The sequence below is a fragment of the Periophthalmus magnuspinnatus genome, chromosome 5 (genome assembly GCF_009829125.3).
Source record: "Periophthalmus magnuspinnatus isolate fPerMag1 chromosome 5, fPerMag1.2.pri, whole genome shotgun sequence".
Taxonomy (NCBI): domain Eukaryota; kingdom Metazoa; phylum Chordata; class Actinopteri; order Gobiiformes; family Gobiidae; genus Periophthalmus; species Periophthalmus magnuspinnatus.
In genome coordinates, this window is record NC_047130.1 from 26,835,570 (window position 1) to 26,859,402 (window position 23,833).

At 39.4% G+C, this 23,833-nt stretch overlaps 1 protein-coding gene across 1 annotated transcript in view; it reads right to left on the minus strand.

Moving 5' to 3' along the window:
• ppp1r16b (protein phosphatase 1, regulatory subunit 16B) overlaps positions 1 to 23,833 on the minus strand; it is an 85,257-nt gene that overhangs the window by 50,770 nt on the left and 10,654 nt on the right. Inside the window, exon 2 of the mRNA XM_033967046.2 lies at positions 5,343 to 5,755. Within this exon, the coding sequence (XP_033822937.1) occupies positions 5,343 to 5,607 (265 nt within the window). The 5' untranslated portion in view covers positions 5,608 to 5,755. The remainder of the gene's footprint in view (positions 1 to 5,342; positions 5,756 to 23,833) is intronic.

Below are 23,833 nucleotides of genomic sequence, written 5' to 3' on the forward strand. Positions count from 1 at the left end.
TTATACATACAAGGTAAAAAAAAAAGCCATGTTGCCATTTTTCAACAAGTTAAACACTATGAAATTTGAACAAAGGGTCAATGGACCTGTTTCTATTATTGAGCATATTTAAGATTACACAATGATTACTACATGATTAAACTATAACATACATGGAAACACTATATAATGATCCCTTAGATTTCATTCACACTACGGGGGTGCAAATCATTTTTATAGTAATAATTTTCTTGCATACAATTTGTAGAGTGTAAATGTACCTAGAGCCAGTATTTCATATATAAGCCGTCTTTTTTAAGTGTGTTTACGACAACACAATGAGCAACAAAGTGAGATTTTGTTTCAGGAGAATTTTAGACAATGGGGGGGCTACCATAGTCTCTTCTATTGATGGGAAACACTGGTGCGACTATGTCTTTTCTAAAAAGTAAGTATCACAGCTGGATCAGGCAGGGCATAGAGATCAGAAACTGTACGCCATGAACCATGAACTGTGCTAGCAAAAGCATATCAGCAGTCTATAAGTCCCATCACAACACCATCATGTAAGAATTCTGAAAAGGCTACAGGACACAGCAACTGTCAGACTCAAAGATATTTAAAATAATGAAAGATGAATATATAGCAGAACAGTATTGTAACATAATGTGAGTCTATTCAAAATCCATATTAAATCCAAGTAAACCTGGACTTTTCATCAAGGGGCAAGCTTTAGCTACAGGCATTCACATCAAATCCTGCATAGCCTGCATGTCTGTGGGATCAAACGCTGCAAATAACTAGATTTGAGTTGTGTCAAAACTGCTGCCGAGGGGAATATCGAGATGCATTTGGGAACAGTGTTGAATGTGAGAGGAGATTATCTTGCACTCAGTGAGCCTGTGCCAGAGGATCTCTGTGTGTCCAGTTATGGCATCCTGTCTCCCAACCTTTTATCTGCCTTCCTTCATGGTCACCCTCATTACAGGACCACTGAAGGCCAAGCGCTGCCATGCCCAGCCTCTGTCAGCAGCAAAAACAAGTGAAAAAGCTTCTGTGCATCACCAAAGCCAAATAAACCAAATAAATCTTACCCTCCGGTCAACACTCCCACAGACATGCACAGAAACAGCAACAACGGATGTTAACACGATGGAAAATAAATGATTTGTTTACATGAAAGTGCTGCACGGAGGCGGGTCTGACAAACACACTGCTACAGTAATCGCTGGTGGTGACATCTTTGATTATTACAATGCCAGTTTAAATGTATTAAATGGTGAAGTATAAATAGTGGCTCCATACTGTGTGGTCTGTTGTGTTGCTTGTAGAATGTGTGTGAATATGTGAATCCAGCAATTAACCTGGTGCAGACTACTGCATGAAAATGAGCACTCTAAAGCTCTCAGCATAACACAAGCATGGCACAATTATGGTTTCAGAGATGTGAGGAGCAAAGGGGTAAGACTGAAAGGATCTTCAAGAATAGTGCAGTTCTATATTCATAGAGAAACTTCATTTCTTTGCTGTGCCAGCACCACACTGCCAACTCAACAACAGAAGCATAGCTACACTAGACTGGACTAGAATGGACATACTAATCAATATTAAAACTACTGAAACAAGACAACCAAGTATTGATACTGGAAAAAACACTTTCTTGAATAGTGTAAGTAATATAAGACTACATGGAACTATTATTTTGGGTTTAAGTAGATTCTATTACTTTGTGTTTTCCTCATCATTCTGGTACCAAATTCAGTTTATGATAATAGAGGCTAATTCTAGATTCTGGAGACTTGTAAACCTGTTACTAAGTAAACAAACAAATGCTCTTTATTGTTGCTTTGGCATTACCAGTGGGAGTCTTTTTGAAAGGCAGAACGTGTTGTTTTGTTTTAATCCTTTTCAGCAGTAATATTTACATTCACACAGTGCCGTTGCAAATGTGCTAATAACTTTTATGTGCTGCCAGAAACTAACCTGATCTCTACAGAATAACGTTGCCGCCAGTTTTCTATTTTTTCTCTGTGCATTGTCAGTTCTCAGGGAATACAGTGAGTCTCCAAACAACAGGGCAATAATACAGGTGAAAGAGAAAAATATACATGCTGACAAAAATGAAAAAGAAGCTTTATCCAGGGTCTTAGGGGCATCATTATTTCAGATCAGGAAAAAAAACATATGTTTACAGCCAATTGTTTTAATCAATTACAAGCAATTACAATTTTTTATTCAGAATTTCTCTGTAGTGCAAAATGATCAAAATAAATAAACAAGCTTGCGGAGTAAACTTTTAAATAAGGGTATAACATTATAATTTTATAGTCATTCAAGTTTTGGGCCATTTGTTTGCATCAACCAAAACATTTACAGGCACAACTATAAAAGCACAATTTTGCAAAAAGTCTGATTATTGTCATTTGGAAATCCCCAAAAACTATATACATTTTTGTCAGTATCAACCGCCTTTCATTTTTTCATTCTATTCAGTAAATTTAAAGCTGGAGCTAGCTGATGTACAATGAAATGACTTTAAATTTGCTGTCTAAATCTATATAAGATTTGGGGAATACTATCTGCATTATGTGGTGCGTTATAATGCTAGTATATAAAACATAGTGAGTCTCCAAGGACAGTAGACCATAAAAGAGGTGGGTGTCTTTTGTTAATGGACATCTTGTGGTTTTCCAACAACTAAAGAGGTACATGAGCATGAGCGAATGTAGCATCTGGGCTTCAAAGTGAGGAAGTGCTACAAAGAGCTCTTAGGGCTTCAAACCGAACACACTTCACAACAGCATTTCTGTTGCCCACAGCTACAACCAACCACCTAAATCAGAGCTCTGAAGAATTATCGCAGCTTTGGTTAATTAAATTTTATGCAATTTGTTCAACTAGTCTTTGTCTTTATAATCGGATGTTTGCTGAAGTTAGACACTGCAGGAGAATCCTACAGAGCATTCAGGCGAGGCAAATCCCAGGCCTCTCAGTCCATCTGGAGTAGCTCAGAGCCATGTGCACAGACATATGCATCTGTGAATGGACTGGCTGGCACACATACAAGCTCTAAACTGTGCTGTCAAGAACATCTGAAATGTTATTAAAGAGATATATACCAGTGCAACTAAAACGTTATGATTTCATGAGTTTTGAGTTTATAAATTGCTGTTTCTGTTCCACCATCTATTAAACATATTCTGTATTTTATAAGAAAAACACGATGGCAGCTGCGGTGCAATGTGTAATTCCAGGGATCTCGCAGTCTATAGACAACATTTTTACCTTGGCCTGGGAACAAACCAATAAGCCTATAATCTACAGCAGTTCTTCCAACATGAGGATATATTCATTTTACATTTATATTTTTGTGCTTGTCTTATGCATTAGAATTCATAGCACTTTACTTTGCACTTTTATCTATTCTATACCTGGTGGTGGTACACTACACTAATGGAGCCACAGTTGTCCTGGGACAGAGTGACAGGAGTGAGGGCTGTGACCACCACACTTCCGACCAGCACCAACACTCAAGCACACACCACATTCATACTAGGTGTCTTCTTAAGGACTAGGGCTTAGGAAGCATGCAATTAATCAAAACAAACTGAGGCATCATCCACGTATTAACACAGATTAATCACACGGTCTATTTTGACCAATCTCTCAGGCAAGTTGAGCCAGGAGCCTTACTTGACCTTAGAAATGCTATGCTCAGAAGCTGTCCTGATTACACGCGGTTACATTTACACACATGTCCATCGGTCCTCACATGGATGAGTGCATATCGGTTGGTGTCTGTTTGAGAGTGTGGAGCGAGAAATGCGGAGCAGCTCTGCTCCAGTCATCAGCAAATCAAACCAAAGACACCACTGAGATCTCCAGTTGAACACTGTGCACTCCGTGAAGAAAATAAAGGTCATGGAGAGTTTAAAGTATAACATTAAAATCATTAAGCGTGACTAATCATAATTTAAAAGTGTGATTAATCTGATTAATTTTTTATTGTTTGACAGCATTACTAAGGACTGCACTAGAGCCTCTGCTGTTCAACTGTGGAAACTGGTATTCCCAGCGTTCTCCCAACCATGTACTAACCAGGCCCACCCCTGCTTAGCTAGATCAGATCTGATGAGATCAGGCATGGTGGCATGGCCACAATTGTCACATGAAGATTACTAAATGTGTGCTAGTGTGCACTTTTAAATCTTTTACAACAGCTTGCTATGGCAGATATGTACAGCAACATAGCCATAGGCCAGCTCCGCTCTGATAAAGCAAGTTCTAATTAATCTTGGAGCAGAAGTTCAATGAGATGGCCTATCTGTGATAACAGCCTGTATCACTATTGGTATCATGGCATCAGCAGGAGACTGAACTAGAGGAAAACAATTATTTTCTAAATGAGGAGGGTTAGGCGCCATGTGAGGGAATTTTAATTAAAGGACTGGCACAGCCGCATCGCAGTGTGACAGCTCTATTACTTCAATGATAAAATAGTTTGCTGGCAGAACAAATTTGGTTAGAATGGACTGCGTTTGCACTGACAGTTTTGAGTACCGGCTTGGCTCATGGGTTTCCTGACCTTGGCATTTTGATACAGGCTCTCGTGGAGAGGTGATGCGGAAATGAGAGTAATTATTCAAATGTAGCGTCCCCTAGCTCTGTGTTGTGCTTTGAGATGAAGTGTTTTTCTTTATTTTTGGTAGTAGGGTTACACTTAGATAACACTTTCACTATTCAACTCAACTTGAAGTCTGTACACTACAGCACCATAAAGAGATCACAAGCACAGATCCTAAGAAAACAATTATGCCCCATAGTGTGGTGAAGGAGATGAAACACCTGTACCCTGCACCACTATCCTCTCTGCCACTCTGACTTTAGATGGAACTGCACACCACCTGGTTGGAGAAGGGAAAGGCAGCAAAAACAGCAAATAATACTCGCTGGACTAAAATAGATGACACAATACAGCGACTGATGAAAGGACCAAATGGAGCCTGCCAAGCTAATACAACTTTGTCATTGTAGGCTATTCTATGGAAAGAAAGGCAGTGTGGTTCTGCTCTCAGGAGGTTAAATTTTCTCCTGGCATTTTTACCAACTAATCACAGCATGGGGGCAAACAACAACAGTTACGCATTTGTGTTTATGAAAGAAATCTTTCATTAAAAAGCCTCTTCTAGTAAAAGAAAAAGTAGACACATTCTGCTATATACGCTACACCTGTTGAATTAATTTATATTTCATTCAAACAAAGCAGCATCCAACTGTATGGAGTTTATTTGACACACAAGGAAAGACAGACCATTTTCAATGCTGTAAACTGATAAGCTTTTATATGATGAAACTGTTCTCACCTTCCTCCGGATCATTTCGGGCCGATGCTTCCAGTAGTGCCACATTAGCAGCAAACGACACATGCCTCTTGGACTCCTGCTGGTTGTTGTTGATGCAGCGGCTCTTCTTGTCAGCCTTCTTCTTCTTGTTCTGCATCTCCTTCTCGTACACCGCCCATCTCTTCAGCTGCTGTGTCCTCCTCTTCTGTGCCGCCCGGAGCCTCTCTAGACTGGGCACCTTGTCCAGCTGCTGCAACTCCTGGATCAGCTCCAGATGGTTGGCCATGGGAGGGAGGGGGGGGTGGATGTCCCAGAGCAGTGATGGGTGAGGGAGAAAGGGTCTTTAGTGAGGTGCAGTCTAGCAAGGACTGCACTTTAGGTAGCAGCCTCCCCCCTGCATCCTCATTATCATGGTTTCAGCAGCAGCACGTTTCCTGAAAAGAAGCACAGAAGAAAATAACTTAATCAGTTATACTTAGGGCTGTAGTTCAGACAGTAGAGTTTTAGTCAACAACACTTTTAGTTGACTAATTATTTTATTGGAACACAAGGATTTATATTGACCATAGCAGAAAGGAGAAAGAATACGCTATTTACTGGTACGTCTCCATGTACGTAGTTGTTTTTGCCTGAGATCCTAATAATTCTGAGAGCGTTAGCCAGTACCACAACACACCCCTTTTCAGTATTTAATCAACGCACAGGGCATGCCTTTAGTCAACCACTTAAGTCAACTACAGCCTTAGTTATGTTATCAACTGAACCAAATCTAAAATTCAAGCGCATGTCCAGTATGTTTTTGTGTTTCCCAGCATCTTGTAGCAGCAGTAAACCCCCTGGGCAGAGACAGAGGCGGACCTGCTGTTCGTAAAAACGTAACTGCCAGAAACTTTAATAAACACTTCAGTCAATAAATGTGGAAGTCGTTGGGTGCAGCTTCTTGTAAATCTCAGATCAGACACATTTACTACAGAGGAATACTGACATTTAGAAGTTAGGAGCAGTGGTCTAAAATGCATTGCAGCAGAATTTTAGCAGCAAATTTAAAGAACCACTTCTTGTCAAGCTCTGGAATAAAGCTAATTGTTTTACCTCTTACCTCTAAATTCATAAACATTTGTTGTCAACCAGAAATCTCATCAAAACTGGTTCAAGATGGTCATGCTTTTTCCCTTAACCCTTTATGAAAAAATGTATTCAATCAACAAAAGTATTTGTCCCCCCAAAGGGCAAAGACCAGGGTTTTCTTGATAGCAAAGACACCAAATCCATTGCAGGTTTCACAAAACAGCAGAAAAAGAACCAAAGTCCAAAACGATCAAGATTAAACAAATTAAAGCTAGAATAAACTTTTTCAAACTCTTAAGAACATCTGTAGTAAACCTTCTGCCAACACTACCATATAAAATCTGGTTTACTTCAAGGTTAGCAGTAATGAAAGCACTCATTTACTCCCATAACAATGTCACTTTTCCGATTAATTTGAGGCATTCACCCTCAAAAATAGCTTTAAGATATCAGTGGGACAAAATGTACCTTCTACTCAAAACCAAATCTGATAACCAGTTCCACATAAACGGCTGACTAAGAGCCTGTGTGTCATTTTTCCATTTACTTTGTGAGACGTTATTGTACCATCTTAGATCACGGTGAACCACTTCCTGTTAGTGTTTACCATAGACAGCAGTGCGAAGAGACACTGCGATAGACTAGAGAAATCATCTTGTGGGGCACTGAGCTGAAGAGGGGACTTTTAGCTGTTGCTCAATAATATAGAGGGGGCTGTAACTGGAACGGGGGCATATTGAACACTTTGGTCAGCAATTATGGTGACGTTTTATGGCCCCACGGCTACAATTGTATTGCAAATAAATATGGGCTGTGAAGTTACAACATCTATTGACTATGCATTTCTATTAGCCACATAAATTACCCATTGTATGCCTTATACAAAAACTATTCCTGTTCCCTATAGCTTTATACGGCCTTGAAGAGATAACTAAAACTATCTGCTTCTTCTGAGAGTTCATAGTTTACTGGGATTGGATAAAACCAGCTGTCACTCACTCAAAGCATGACAGAGCCTGACCAATCTGACCAAGTGTGTTTGAGCATAGAGCTGCATTAAACAGAGAAGCAATGAATCAGAATATGATCATTTCACTAAAATAGCATATTGTAATAGGGGTAAGATCACAATTTATTTATTATTGTTCGTCAATCAGCCCTAAGTCAAAGTACAAGTCAGCGAAATGACATCCACAAATGGGACGCTATAGGTTTGTTTGGAAATACCATCAAAACATCCTAAAAAAACCGCACATAATGATCGCTGTATGAAAACTATTGGAATGTATCGCAACTGCAGCTGGAACTTTAGCCAAACTGTCCAAACAACTCACCGTATGACATTTTATTCAAAACATATTAACTTCACATGTTATTTTAGTCTATAGTCCGGATCCTCACCTCACGTTTTAGAGCTTCATCTACACCTCACAAAACACAGACAGGAAGCAGCAGTCTCTTCCTGAAGCAACACTTTGGGTTTAACAGCCAGGCACAAGTGTTCAAGAGTGTGCAAATCATGTACAAACCTTTAGCGCTTGGAAGTGGCTAACCTTTTAACTGTGATGCACTTCTCCGCAGACTCTAATAACTCACCACGCCCAATCAGGTTAAAGCCAATGATTTGTTCACGGGCTGGCTCCGGACCTTTCGGTTGTTCACAAAGGCTTTCGCAGTGAGGGTCGCAAATTATTCTATGCTAATTTCAAAGTTGTCAGCAGTTTCCTTGCCCCTCTTGCTCAGGGCAGATAAATAAAGCACTCGGAGTAGTACTGCGAGTAAAATTGTATAGTGCAGTTTGTTCTGCGTCGTAATCTGTAAAAAAATGGGAGACGACATAGGAGCACAGAGGGAAGTCACTGGCTTAATGCTGGTGATAAAAAAGAGTTATGGGCTGGCAGAACACCTGAAGGCAACAATTGGGTAGCATAAAATCGTGGACTGATAAATAACTAGCTGTAAATATTGATTGGCATTGTTTCATGACATGACAATTTATCAAAGTGAACATAAAGACACACAGCACTTTTCTTATGTAACTGTGACTTTGCATTCCAATGTTTTTTATGATGGCAAAATCAAATAGAGACTAAGATTATGGCAAAAAATACAGTTATGATCATTGCGATTAGATTTGCCATTTAGAAAAAGTAGGATTCTCATAGTTCACATTTCAAACGAGCAAGGCTGAAATATGAACTAATAAATTAATACAAGAATAAGATGCATTTCAGAACATGTTTGTAGAGGCCTAAAATAAATTCTATTACCCAAATAATTGCAGATTTGATCAATGCACCTACTCAAGATTGTGATTTCCATTCAGTTGATGTATATTTTTCAGTCCTGTAATTTGTGTGTTACAACAGGCCCTGTAAAAGTACAAACAAGAGCAAGCACACTCCTTGCTGACTTTGACGGTGTGTTGCATTAGACGTGGGTGTAAAACCCAGGAGCCACTGCTGATCACATCAGGAAAATCAGAGCAGGCTAATGACATTAGTCCAGTACACAGACACAAGCATACACACAACGCACTTTACATTTACAACAACACACTTTTAACCATCTAATTTCCTTTAAGAATGAGTAGGCACAACCCACTCACTTTTCAAAATCCCATTAAAGGGTCTGATGCTAATATTGGATACATTAAATCTAAGTAGTTAAGCGTTTGCATTTATTGTAATCTTAATCAACAAATGTGCCCTAATGCTCAGGATTGAAGGTGACAGAAGAAACAGAAAAGTATTATTTTTATTGTTTTGCATTACAAACATTTGCATTACAACCATTTGTTTGCTTCACAGCAAGAAGGTCTCAGGTTCCTCAGGGCACTCCCTCTCAGCCTAAAAGACGTACAATGGGCAAAATCCCCCAGCCAAGGTAGTCCTAACCAAGCCCTGCTCAAGACCTGGAGAAGGTTCTACTGCTCCTGACAGGTTACCCGAACGGCTCTGAAGAATGGCTCAAATGTAGAGGACAAATAAAAGTACAAAGTGTACTTTACCTTATTTTAAAAAAGGTTTTAAAAAAATGTTTTTATTGATGCCTCATTGTGTCCGTGCACTCAAAGTTTGAGATGTTCCAACACTTAAATAAAAAGATGGTTGAGGAGAGAATGCCTACTGAGCCATACACTTTTAAATAAGTCAAAAACCTTTTCTGCTATTCTCAGGGGTAACCAGAAGTAGTCTTTGGAAATACAGAATTTTGAGATTCCCCGAGAACACAAACTAAACTTCTGCCCGCATTTTTTATTTCAACTTTCTTTTTAAAAAACACAGAAAATATTTAGTGCTGAAAAGACCCAGGCAAATATAATTTTTATTCAAGAGATGGGAAGTAGCCCTGCAGAGTAATGATCCTTGGGTGGAGGAAATATTGTCAAACAAGCATGATTTTTTCCAGCATACCATAGATGTTTTGCCTGATAAAATTTTTCCAGTGCACCCACATGCAGCGACTGAACTACACCACAGCAAAGCAACACACAACAAGCTACGCAATTTGAATTATAAAGTGATGACAGATTGAGTAAAAGTATTGTTGTGTGCTGTTTGAGTTAAAATTCAAATTTGATTTGCTTTGCCAGTGTATTCTTTTAAAGAAGTGTGATTATCTGCATTATGCTACAGTGACCACAGGAGGCCAAAAAGCAAACAATCTGGAGATATGGAAATAGCAGGGTACCATGGGCAACTGTAAGCCCTTTTGGTGCCATCACATCCGCTCCCCAGAGCCAAGCAAATCACAGATTGACCTCAATCAGTTTCCAAGCTGCACATACCAAAGGGGTATGCAGTGTGCTGTCACATTTGAAGTCTACATGGTATAACACTGACTTCAGACAATAACGGAAAAACACACAAAAATAGCATTGAAAAGTCTGCACTGTGGAAAGTGGGTTTGGCCGTAGCCCACATGTCAAGTTCTTCGCTACATTTTGAGATCTCCTGTTGGCTCTGACCATTTGCTGTATGTCTCTCCTCACTCTTCATCTCTAGCTATTCACTATTCACCGTCAAAGGAGCATCACAATTAGACTGTTAAAATGTTGCTTGCTGCCAGAGATGACACTTAAAAATGTTGACACCTATGGCACCGTATACTGTAGGTCTGATATTACACAAGTCTGTTTCTACTTGTAGATAAAATGTTAGCAACCATTTCCAAAAAGCAGAATTAATATTAGGCATCTGGCCTCAAACTATAATTGAGAGTTTATTGAAAGTCCTTGTGCCGTAAAATAGCTCAGACGAAAGGCCTTCAGTTTCAACAGACATAAAAGAGGAGTTTGGACAAAGTCAGCACCAGGCTCATAAGAACACAAGCATGGTCCAGGAAGATATATAAAATAATGTAGATACTTAAAAAAAAAAAAAAAAAAAAAAAAAAAAAAAGTTGGGTTTTAGTCAAATAGCGAGACCAATGGCAAGAAAATGAAAAACCAAGACTAGATTAAACATTATTATGAAATTTACATCATGGGAAATGTGCAGTCTATTCTCCCAGTCCAGGGCTATACTTTTTATTGCTTTTTGTTCTATATACATTCATGAATTATATACTCCACCACTACAGAAAGTGTCTACCATCACAAATTGCATCTTTTTCCAAAACCATCACAGTCACAAATGTAGAATACTGGTAAAAGTTACTGTGGAATGGAAATGTATTGTTGATTATAAAATGATGAAAAGACATTTTACATTTTTTGTCAGAATTTCAAATATCTGTGCGGCTAAGTGTCTGAGCTGTACGGCATTCTACCTAGATTCTTGTGGTTATCTCTCCCAACGTTAATGCTGTGTGCACTTTGAGATTTTTCACCATTCTCAAGGACAAACTGATATCCACAAATGTTTATCCATCGGAAAAGTGGAGCTTTCTTCTGGAGGTGTAAACACTGTTCAGCTTGGTAAATAAGGTGACCGCTTCCACCAGAGCTCAAATATATACTACAGATGTAACCATAGCTTTAATTCTCACAGTAATATCTCCTCAGTTCAGCTGGATTGAGGCCATTCATCAGTATTAGAAAGGTGAACAGCTATACACAGATGTATGCACAGTACATTACATTAAATGGAAGTACTTAATCTGTAGACCTCAGCTGAAATGATTGCAACAATTTCCCTGCTTTTCATTTCTTGATTACTGCATGTTTTTTATTTACGTTTCCTCATCTCTACTCGGAGCACAAAAAACTGGCATGATTGGATTGCTGCCATGGCGCCAACTGGTCACTGAAAATATTATTTATGTGATTTAACACAGGCATAAAAATGTGTTTATAGCTGAATGGGTCAAAGTACAGCAATGCCATTGGGACTAATGACACATATATCAATATCTCTCTTTTTAGATAAATGGGATTGAGAGACAAAAATCCAATCTTCATAAAATATACTGATTAAACCACTCCTCCAAGTCAGGATCATTGTCCTCACCATGCTTCTGTATTAATTGCATTCAGGCTACTAACCATATCTGTTGGTATGAATGTTGTAAAGATATAGTTTCCTCTAACTTGGTGCAGTAAAAAACTGGTAAAAATATCTCTGATCCGTGGTGTGCAGTTTGGATCAGATAATGAGCTGATGGTAAACTCACGGGGTTTCACACACAACACGTATCTATACAAAGACATACAGCAAAGGGCAACCCCAATAAAATAATAAATCGACTGAGACTCCAAATAATCGACTAAATGACCTACAGCCCCATTATCCAACTTGTAATCCATATTACTACATGGCTTAAACTACATCATAAACACAAAATATTACATAAAGGCAGTAAAAGTGTTAAGTGATAAGTCAGGCCTTATGAATCTGTGGTCTACTGTCTGTGGCTTAAATACCTTATAGAAAAAATATAGACTGTGTATAACCTGAAACATTCAACACAGCACAATTTACAAGAGCCTAAAAAGCACTGTTCAAGATGAGCTGGGGTCATCCAGCAGTAGAATATAGCATTAAAGTAATAGGGTGAGCAGTCTGCTCCTTGCTAAAATCTAAGCGTCTTTTAAATGTTCCAAATGGAAATGCTTTGCTTGCACTGAATGACTGGCCTTGTCCGTCTGCCAATAGAATCAGTGACTCTGCACTGAGAGGGAATACATTAGATACATTGAATGTGATAGCAAGTTCTCAAAGTCCAGCTTTAACCACCCCATCAAAACACTCTGAGACTCCAGGCCAAAGACAACTCTTAGTTTTTAAAAGATTATCAGAAAACGAAAATTCTGAAAAGCATTTTATGGAGAAAACAATCTAGTATTCAAAAATGAGTGTAAGACAAAGCAGCCGAACAGACTGGATGTCATTGACAACTGTTATTATGCTAGTCATGCACACCTCTCCATTGAGACACTTACAAAAGGTTTTAATTAAAGCTACATTGACATCCAGCTTTTTCCCATTCACCCAAAATTATGTCATTATAAAAGGTCTCATATCTTCATAAATAACCCCATAACCCATTACTGGCACAATGTTGAAAGATAACCAACAATCGCTTATCTCAATGAGTTTTACTGCAAAGAGACACAAGCCATATTAAACTGGCAACGTGTATTTGCTACAGATTATTATAGTATTAGCAAACCAATCGCAGCAACACAGCAGAACAGAAGAGACAGTACAAAACACAAATAGATTGCACCTGCATAATTCTTGTTTGCAGTAGATGGCACACATGTTTTGTGTTTTCATTTATCATGTAACTAGAGAGAACTATGAAAAGCTTTCAAATAAATACTGAACAAAAGGTTTATATTCACTTTCTGTGTCCATTCCAAATATTAGATATTTCATATTTGATGTGGATTTGCAAAATCTGTGTTGATGCTTGAAATACTGGGTCATCAAATAAGGAATGATTAAATTATGAAAGTGGAAAAGAGCATAAAATCAAATAGTTTTGTTTTTTTAAACCAGAAAATCCATCTAATGTAAAACCTTTTTTTTTTTTTTTTTTAAAACACAGGTACAGTAGGAGTATATAGTTGTTATGAAGCTATGTAGCCGCCTGCTACCACATGGCATAATGATTCAGCCATTCAGGTCAGACTGAACAATATTTTATAGTTTCCATTGGCAAGAATATTCAGTAAATCAGTATTTTAGTCATCAACTTGATAAAGCACACATTAAATTGTGAGTCGACCTGAGTTTGAATTCCAGCCAAGGTCCATCAGTCAGAGTCTATTCACACATCCCTCCACATAACAGTTACTCTCAGAGGAAGTAAAACATATGCTTTGTTTTAGTGACTGAAAGAACTGAAGGCTAAATAGTTAAAAAGGTTATGGTCAGGTTTTAATGACACTGAACATGTACGCAATAACTGAGTCTGTTACAAAACATTAAATGAGACATTTCAGAGACACATCATACTTCATCCAGAGTATGATTTTTTTTTAAATTAAATTAAAAATGTCAGCAGATTCATTTATGTAAAGCAACCTTCGGGGCAAAACTTTTTAGTCAAGGTTACCTGTGAGTTGTTCACTAAATGTATTATATTAGATTATTAGTCCAGCTCTCAAGGAGGTGAGAGCTGCACTATATGGATAAGAACCACCGGCCTAAAGAACCAATTTTACATGAGACCAAGACCACACGTTTTTTGTTCTTTTCAATTCAATGAGTAATTTATATAGCACAATTAAAACACCTTCAGCTGACCAAAGTTCTTTACATAAAACTCCACAAAAAAAAAAATAAAATAACAAATTTACAGATGCCACAATACACAGGAAAAGTACAATAAAACAGCAAGATATCCTGTCTAGCTAGTATTTAATGCCAGGGAGAAGAGGTAAGTTTTTCAGTCAAGTCTTAGACTGAAAACTAAGCAGAGGATGTGGCAGGCAGAGGGAGGCTGTTCCATAGTCCCGGTGCTGCAACAAGAAAAGACTTTGTCACCTCTGGTCTTGAGCCTGGCTTTGGGCACAGCCACAAGGAGCTGACCTCTGACTTCTGGGTGGAGTATAGAGCTGCATTAACTAAATAAAGTGGACCCATAGAGCGCAGGCATTTAAACAGAATAACATTTTGAATTGCACTCAATGTGAAATAGAGCCAGTGCAGGCCGCACAGCACAGGCATGATGTGGTCGAGCTTAGTTTTTGTCAGCAGACAAGCTGCAGTGTTCTGGACATTCTGTAAGCTCTGCAAGAAGCCCTGATCCAGCCCCAAATACAAAAAATTACTATAATCCAGATGTGGTGCTACAAATGCGTGGATTGCATTTTCAAAATTCATCTGTGGAAGGTAGGGCTTTAGTTTGAATATAAAGTCCAGCTTCTTTCAGTTGAGGCTCTTTGCCAAACTGAACAAGCACATTAGCTCTGTTGTAGAGTCCATAATCAGCCCAAGATTCCTCACTGCAGGGCGACAGAGGACCAATCACACTGTCGTGCCCAAACAGTCTGGTTAGTTTCGCCAAACACCACAATCTCAGTTTTATTTTGATTTAAGTTCAGGAAGTTTGTGCTCAGCAGAGTCTGCACATTCCTGAGACATTCCTGCAGAGGTTTGATTGTGGTCTGGCTGTCATTGGCAGATATATCTGAATGCCACCTGCAAAACAATGAAATGGCGGCATTTTGCCAAAAACGTCATCCAGGGGAAGCATGTAAAGATACAGCATGTACGGTGTCTCCCTTAGGGCACATCATACTCTAAGGGAGACACAGAGGAGTAAGATTCCCAGAGTCTACAGTTAAAAGCAGGTAAATGAAAACTTTTAAAAGAGCTGTTTCAGTACTGTGCTGGTGATTTGAAAACAGATAAGTATTTTTTACCAATTTCATTCATATGCAACCATCTTTAAAAGGGCAACTTTGAGATGGGTCTAAAGTTAGGTCAATTTTTTTTATTTTTTTTTTTTTTTATGAGAGGCTGGAACATAGTATGTTTCAGGGCAGTAGAAAAACAACTAGACATCGGAGAGAAGTTCACAACATTAACAATATAAGATCCAATAGAATAAAAAACATCCTGGAACAGACGACTTGACATAATATCCAGTGGACACAAGGAAGGTTTTAGCTGTGGAACTCCTTTTTTTTTTTACAAGTTCGTGAGAGACACTGGCTCAAAACTCTCAAAGACTGAATTACAGACTGCTGAAGTTACAAGGTCCATAACAGGAGGCAGTGGCAGTCTAAGAGTAGAGGCTTAGTAGAGAATGATATGAAGAGTGTAGAATATTTTAGTTAAATAGATTTACAAGAGACTTCAAAGTACTAAAAAGCACCTGAGGTTTGTAGCAGTTTGTTGACACCAGGTTTGATAGAAAACTGCACTTGGCTGCTTTAACTAGCATATGATATTCGACAGGACTCTCTCGATATTTGCAGTTAAACATGTGTATTGTCATTAAGCTAAGGCTGTGCTATGGGCTTTCTGCACTTTAGCCTTAATGGAGTCACTGCGGCCAAAACATCTGGGCAAGTGTCACTGAAATGAGTAGACCATCCCACGTGGTGTTTTGCCCATCATCTCCGTTCATAGTTTCAGATGCATTGACAACAACAGAAAACAAAAAGTAAGTTGCAGAGTCCATTGTGTCGAGGCTTTCTGTAAAAGTCTGAAGCTCAAAAGTCAAAAAACGGCCGACAGATGTAGATGGATTTGTACACTGTTGCTAGAGCCTCTGTCAGTAATCCAAATGAGAGTTCAGACAGAAACAGTCAGGTGGTAAAAGTTCTCACCAGCTTGGAGCCATGTCTCCGTGAGCAACATAAAATCCAATTTCCGCAAAGTGAAGAGATCATTCAGTAGAAATGTTTTATTAGAGATCTAGCATTCAAAAGGCCCAAGCAGACAGATACATCCTCGAGACCCCATGTAGAACTACAGCACAGCGACCGGAGGCATCCCAAATCCATATCACAGCATTTGGCAAGAAACGTGTGCTATGGGACTCACAGGTTGGACCCATTGTAATCCATGTGATCTTTGAAGTGCCACGGCACCAGGAATGGTCAAGAGAGGAATAATTTCAGATTTGGCCCTCCAATAAGCCTTTACTCTTACTATGATACCTCAGTGATTTCCACACTTTTTGGACCACTTCCTCTGTGAGGAGACAGAGGGGACTGAAGTGAAGAGGGAACCTGGATGCTTGATCCTCAAAATTGAGAATAAGAAACACTTCAAGAGATTGTTTTAGATAAATATGAGCCTGGCAATCATAGACTGCTACTATCTTCCACGTTGGTATGTTAGTGACATCTTTTGGGGGACTAGTACTCAGACGAGATAGATTTTGTGAGAGGCCATGTCTGCTCGGTGCAGGTTCACAATGGTGAAGCTTTTTAGCAGGCAGGACAAAATAAAGCCTATTTCAGAGAAATTTGCACACTCCAAGACATCCTATTAACATTCATTTTTTCAAGCATTTGCCTGTCAAGTAGTGCTCTAGATGTTATATACATAACAAAACACTTTTGTCCCCAGAGACTCCAATAACATTGCAACCGAGAGCAGAAGACACATAGAGCTCCTCACATGGGTTGATGCCACTGTCTGCGTGACATTTAGCGGTAAGAGGCGTGTGTCGTGTCGGGACGCCCCAAACACAGACACAGCGGCAACAGTGTCCCTCACAATAGCCCTCTGTCTCTCTCTCTCTCTTTCATAATGTGTGCATTCAGAGGAGCTGTTCAATGATGGGACAGTGTGTATATAGGCCTGGCACTGAACGAGAACAGTGAAGCGTGACCTCACTCCTGACCCCTCCCCGAGCCGCTCCCTCCCCTCCCTAATCTGACCCCTCACTGTCCCACAGAGTGGTGCAGACCTGTGCTAATGTTTCCAAGGCCTGCTAATTCATTTAATCACCCGCTAATGCCAAAGCGCAGTAGAGCTGATTAGGATCCCACTGAACCCAGTTGGTGAGGCACAAGGGGGCAAAGCTGCAGCTGTCCTATAGATGCACAACATGATGTTAGCAAGCAATGTGATCCATCATAGTTTTAGATATTTGTGAGGACAGTGGGTAGTGGTAAATGTCATCATAACATGCATTGAAATGACAAGAAGTATTGCAATTTTAATGTAACTGTTGCTGCCCCAAAACATAAGATTGAAATAAAATGAAATAGCTCCAAGGTTGAAAAATGTGACTCAGTAATTATCATTTAACATTTAAGAGTGCTTATTGTTAGTGAAGAAAAGAAATCAGGAATTAAAATTGGATTACTTTAGGCACTGTTAAAAATGACAAAGACTTCTGAGCGAGTTCATTTTGGCACAATTTCATGAAAATCCTTACACTATTATGCTTTGAGTTTTGCCAAGGCATATACAATAATACAATAACTGAGCTCAACTCAATTTCACATTTAAAATGGGCAATAGATGAACTCAAACACAAAATCAAATTACTTTTGTACGTCTTGGTATGCGATGATTATAAACCAGAAAACCTTCAACTTTTAACCATTTTGAGCAAAAAGTGTCTAAGAGAATCCATTTGAGAGAGGGAGATAATTGTAACCACTTTGTGTTTGTCTCTGCTGATGAATTGGTGGGGCTTAGTTAGCAATGCATTAGTCTGTGCAGAAAATCAATACTTGGTCAAGTCGCTGCATACCAGAAAGACTGCAACATTCACCACACGTTAATAAGTACTAGCATCTACCTCCTAAACCGTTACAATACATTACATCTTATTGCTTCTAGTGGCTCCCTGCGCGAGGTGGAAGCATGAGTTAAACAGTCGTGCATGGCATCCATTTATAGGTGGTTATTCAGGGCAAAATGAAGGGCTAATGATCCTGCGGCCATTAAAACAAGAAACAGTTGGTTTTGTGTACCTCTCAGAGCTTGGCAGTCACATTGACAGAAGCCATTTTGTTGAACACAAACCATGAACACGTCAGTGGGGCTTGTGATGTACGGAGTTTAATTGGCTAAACCATGAGGAATTAGTTACAGGGATAGGTGGTTAGCCGTTACAAAAATCATTTAGTTTTATGTCCTGTACTAATTACAAAACAGGACGACCTTGTGTTCTGTCCCACATAACCTGGAGATTTATAAAACATGTAATATAAACATTAACAATACATGATAAGAAGTCAGTTCTTCCTGTTAAGGTGAAAGGTGAAAGAACCTTGTTACTTTTCTGGTGGAGTTTCACCTGCTTGTCTCCATGGAGATATTATTGCTTTGCCTGGAATATTTCACAGTATGACATAAACACCTGTATTGAATATGTGCAAATGAAACAAGTTTGATGCCATACAGTGGAACATTCTAAGCAAAGCAATAACATCTCCATGGTAACAGGTAGGTAACAGACCCCACACTGGAAAAGTTACCCATCGCACCTTTACCCATCAGTGTACAAATCATGAAATAATTATATCAAATAATGATGATTTACTTCATGACCCAATATTCATGATAATATTTTATAGTAACACTGCCAGACTGTGCTCACAATAATATAGAAGAGCAAGTGTAAAATGGCCTGTATCACAACATTTATATTGTCTTTACACTAGTTTAATATACAGCATTACTGTCAGAAAGCTTCATGATACACAAAAGTAAAGTTCAGAGTCGCTTTCATGCACTTGACTGCTTACACATTTTTTATTAATTCAAAGTTTGTCTTTACTTGTTGCTCATTGATTTCCAAGTCAGTTGTTTAAAGCTGTTTTCGTTTTCCATAAAGAAACTCATTTGCGCGCATCAAAGAGAGCAGAGCAGTATAAAAGGCGGGGGTCAGCCGCTGCTGAGTCAAAACAGATAAACATAAAACAGGCTTCACAGACCAGACGACACACCAACACAGGCATGGTTAAAGACAGTTCTACAGAGGAGGAGGCTTGTTGTCTATTTCAGTGAACTAACACAACAGGTGGCTCCACAGTAATGTGTGTACACTGACGATAGGTGCACTAAATATCCTGTGTTCTATTGTAAAACAGTGGTAAATGTAAAGAATGCAGAACATACCAGACTGGACACTACCTCAGCTCCAACCCCAAGGTGACTCGCTCTGGTGATCCTCAGCTGAAAATCTGAGGCATGACAAAGACAGCACAACTCTGTGAGGGACCAGAAAACCGCTCATAGTGAAGAGGTGAGGGAGAGCAAGGGAGGCTTTTAAATGTATATAGAGAAAGATACAACCCTGAAATGTGGTGCCATGTTTTACAAACATGTACCCCTTTAAAGAGAAACTTTCTTTTGTCCAGATAAGTTGCTATACATTACACCAATAGCCAGTTCAATTCAACTGTGCCTGGTAAATGCTGGTTAATAGTCCTGTGTCAGGCTCCGTGCAGCTGACATCCTGATGCAGACCTGAACCATAAAAGCTTTTGTGTAGCACATCAGGTGCATTGTGGGAATCCAAAGGACTTAATTTGGATTAATTTTGTGAATAGGACAATAGACAATCACTGTAGGCTTGTGGTCCTGAAACATTTTTTCTATCGACCCACTTTTTCTAATTGGTCAAACCTAGCTATTTTTTTTATTGTTTTTATTTTAAACTTTTATTTTACTTTTTTTAAGATATGGGCTATTGCAAATAGATGATTTTTTTTATTGTTTGGAGAGGCAACAATTCCACTGTATCTGCACAGTGGCACGCATAAACAAGGACTAGTGATGCGCGTCCTGTGAGTTACTTGCAGGTCAGGTTTGGCCAAGAAATCAAAAATCAATAGCTTATATAATAGGGAGGGTTGGGGGGCTGTTATGAAAGGCTGACTGGCATCTTATATTTCCACAGTACACAAGTATCTTTGTATTTAGACACGATAAAATGAATTTCCTCATTAGTTTTGTTTCTTTGTGAAATGAGTCTGATTGTAATAATAACAAGTAGAGAACATGTCATGACGCATTTCAATGCACAGCCTTTGTAATGGACGTGGGTGAGTTGCAGGCATGTTGAAATCAGAGATACACAAAGCACCAATCGTTTGTATATGAAGAAGCAAATGCAAGGAAAGGGCAATAGAGAGGAGGTAAGAGGGAGCACATGCACTGAGCTGCAGCATGTCTTATCACTCAAAAAAGACTTTCTGCATCAACAGTTTTCAGAATAAGTAGGCATTTTATCTGTATGTGGAAGGACGGGACTGTTTATAGCAGCAGGCAGGCTTCCCTGCGTTGCTCTGAGGGCAGCGTCGAGGGCATCTTGACTCTGCCCTCACTTGGAAACTTCACATGACCCAACAAAAATCTCCCGCGATCCACCTTTGGGTCATGGCCCCAAGGTTGGGAACCAATGTTTTATGCTCATATGCAGAAATTTCTGTGCCAAACTTTAGCTGTTGGGAGCTGTTTTAATCAGTTTTCCATATAGTTTTTGTGGATCAACCAATCACAGCCCTTGCATTTGGCAGAAATTCAACACATAGTACCTTTTTGACAGCATGTATACAATACAGCAAGCACCACATGCTTTCTGATTGGCTGTCAAGTGTGCACCTCATTACTTTGATGCTTGACTATAGACCAGCATTAGATTGGTACAACATACTTTATAGAAGTTTGCCCCCCTGGGATTCCCCAGTGTCTCAAGAGATGGGCGTTTGATAAAACTAAACTGTTGTATTTCTCTCTCCTTGGTCCCATACTCTGTCTCCATGCTCCGACAGAGCAGATTTATTCTGACTGAATCTCTCGTTCTAGTTGGCGCTGGCTGAACTGGTGCATGGGAGAGCATTTATGTCCTGTGATGGAGGCTTGATTTAAAGAAGCCAGGTCAAACTGTTTCTGGGTCATTGTCCTCCCAGATGTATTGAATGAATCGGGGCAGCACTACAGCACAGCACTTAAGCCTACAAGCAAGGTGTGGAAAGTGTGGAATGGTGCCAATGTCTACTCAAGATGAAGACTAGAGTAATAGTAAAAAGGAGGAAGCAAGAATGTCAACAGCACCATTTAATAATTCAGATTCAAGTCAGTGGGACCATTAACATGGACAAGGAGGAAGAATAAAATTGTAAACTAACAAAACAATTGTCTTTCTCATTAGGTAGATAATCAAAAATATTATTTCATCGATTTCTTTTTTTTTTTTTTATTCAGAGGCAGCTACAGCCATTCCTCAAAAAAAAAGCATGTGGCAGTGATAAATGTCTGCTTTGATCGTTTTGGTTTTTTGGGTTGTTTTGTTTTAAATCAGAAAAATATAAAATTGTAAATTGGGATCAATGTATATTAAGGGGGGGGGGGGGGGGGGGGGGGCTCTACATTAATTAAAGAACTTAACTTGATGTTTACACTCACTTAAAGGATTATTAGGAACACCTGTTCAATTTCTCCTTAATGCAATTATCTAATCAACCAATCACATGGCAGTTGCTTCAATGCATTTAGGGGTGTGGTCCTGGTCAAGACAATCTCCTGAACTCCAAACTGAATGTCAGAATGGGAAAGAAAGGTGATTTAAGCAATTTTGAGCGTGGCTTGGTTGTTGGTGCCAGACGGGCCGGTCTGAGTATTTCACAATCTGCTCAGTTACTGGGATTTTCACGCACAACCATTTCTAGGGTTTACAAAGAATGGTCTGAAAAGGGAAAAACATCCAGTATGCGGCAGTCCTGTGGGCGAAAATGCCTTGTTGATGCTAGAGGTCAGAGGAGAATGGGCCGAGTGATTCAAGCTGATAGAAGAGCGACGTTGACTGAAATAACCACTCGTTACAACTGAGGAATGCAGCAAAGCATTTGTGAAGCCACAACAAGCACAACCTTGAGGCGGATGGGCTACAACAGCAGAAGACCCCACCGGGTACCACTCATCTCCACTACAAATAGGAAAAAGAGGCTACAATTTGCACGAGCTCACCAAAATTGGACAGTTGAAGACTGGAAAAACGTTGCCTGGTCTGATGAGTCTCGATTTCTGTTGAGACATTCAAATGGTAGAGTCAGAATTTGGCATAAACAGAATGAGAACATGGATCCATCATGCCTTGTTACCACTGTGCAGGCTGGTGGTGGTGGTGTAATGGTGTGGGGGATGTTTTCTTGGCACACTTTAGGTCCCTTAGTGCCAATTGGGCATCGTTTAAATGCTACGGGCTACCTGAACATTGTTTCTGACCATGTCCATCCCTTCATGACCACCATGTACCCATCCTCTGATGGCTACTTCCAGCAGGATAATGCACCACGCCATAAAGCTTGAATCATTTCAAATTGGTTTCTTGAACATGACAATGAGTTCACTGTACTACAATGGCCCCCACAGTCACCAGATCTCAACCCCATAGAGCATCTTTGGGATGTGGTGGAACGGGAGCTTCGTGCCCTGGATGTCCATCCCACAAATCTCCATCAACTACAAGATGCTCCTATCAATATGGGCCAACATTTCTAAAGAATGAATCAGCACCTTGTTGAATCAATGCCACGTAGAATTAAGGCAGTTCTGAAGGCGAAAGGGGGTCAAACACCGTATTAGTATGGTGTTCCTAATAATCCTTCAGGTGAGTGTATATGGTACATCTGTATCAAAACAAATCCAGTCAAACCCACACTGACCACATCTTAGTAAGCAGGATTCTTAAGACCAAAAGACAACATCTGTCTAATCATTCATCTTGTGCCGGGTCCTGCCTGGCACAGCCGTCCCAGCTCTGATACAGGCACCCCTTTGGGCACCATCGAGGAACCAGACAGAGCCAGAACTCACCGGCCTGTCACTGTTTATCATAATACAGAATGACAGTAGGCATAGCTGACTTGCACATTTTGCATGTTTTCAGCTCATCTCTGTTCAGTTGGATGGTAATCAAGTATCTGTCATCACTATTGTCCTGCTGTTTGTTTGGGGTTGGCAGACATTCAGGAATGTACTACTTTTATGTCATACAGCATATTGCCAGAAGAATTGAAGTCTAAAACTAATTCAATGGACACACAGTATGTTATGTAAAGAACTAATTATATTGACAGAAGAACAGAAGCACAGTCTATTCCTTCCACACAAGCACATCTATGTTCTCATTGATAGCTCAGACCAGATGACAGATCTCAAACAAAGGCATTAAGAAAGCAAGCAGCTTCATTGTTATGATGTTTTTCAAAATTAGAAAATGAATATGACAATGATTTGACAATGTTTAAATGCAGAATATCTCTTGTTGGTTGTGGGTAAGTACAGACCGTCTTAGCACAACCAATGAAAGGACCATCATTGAATTCTGTCTGCTGCACATAGTGGGTTGATTTAATATTTTTAAATATATAATACTTCACTAACCTGTTTGTGGAAAAGTAGTGATTATATATGATTTCAGCTACACATATCTAGCAGTTCAAATAATTCACAACAAATACTATATACAGGTGTGAATGGATGTGTAATCAAATAAAAGAACACAATCATAAAAAGGGAATAATGACAGTTGATAATAAACAATTGGTGATAATGATAAACAACTCC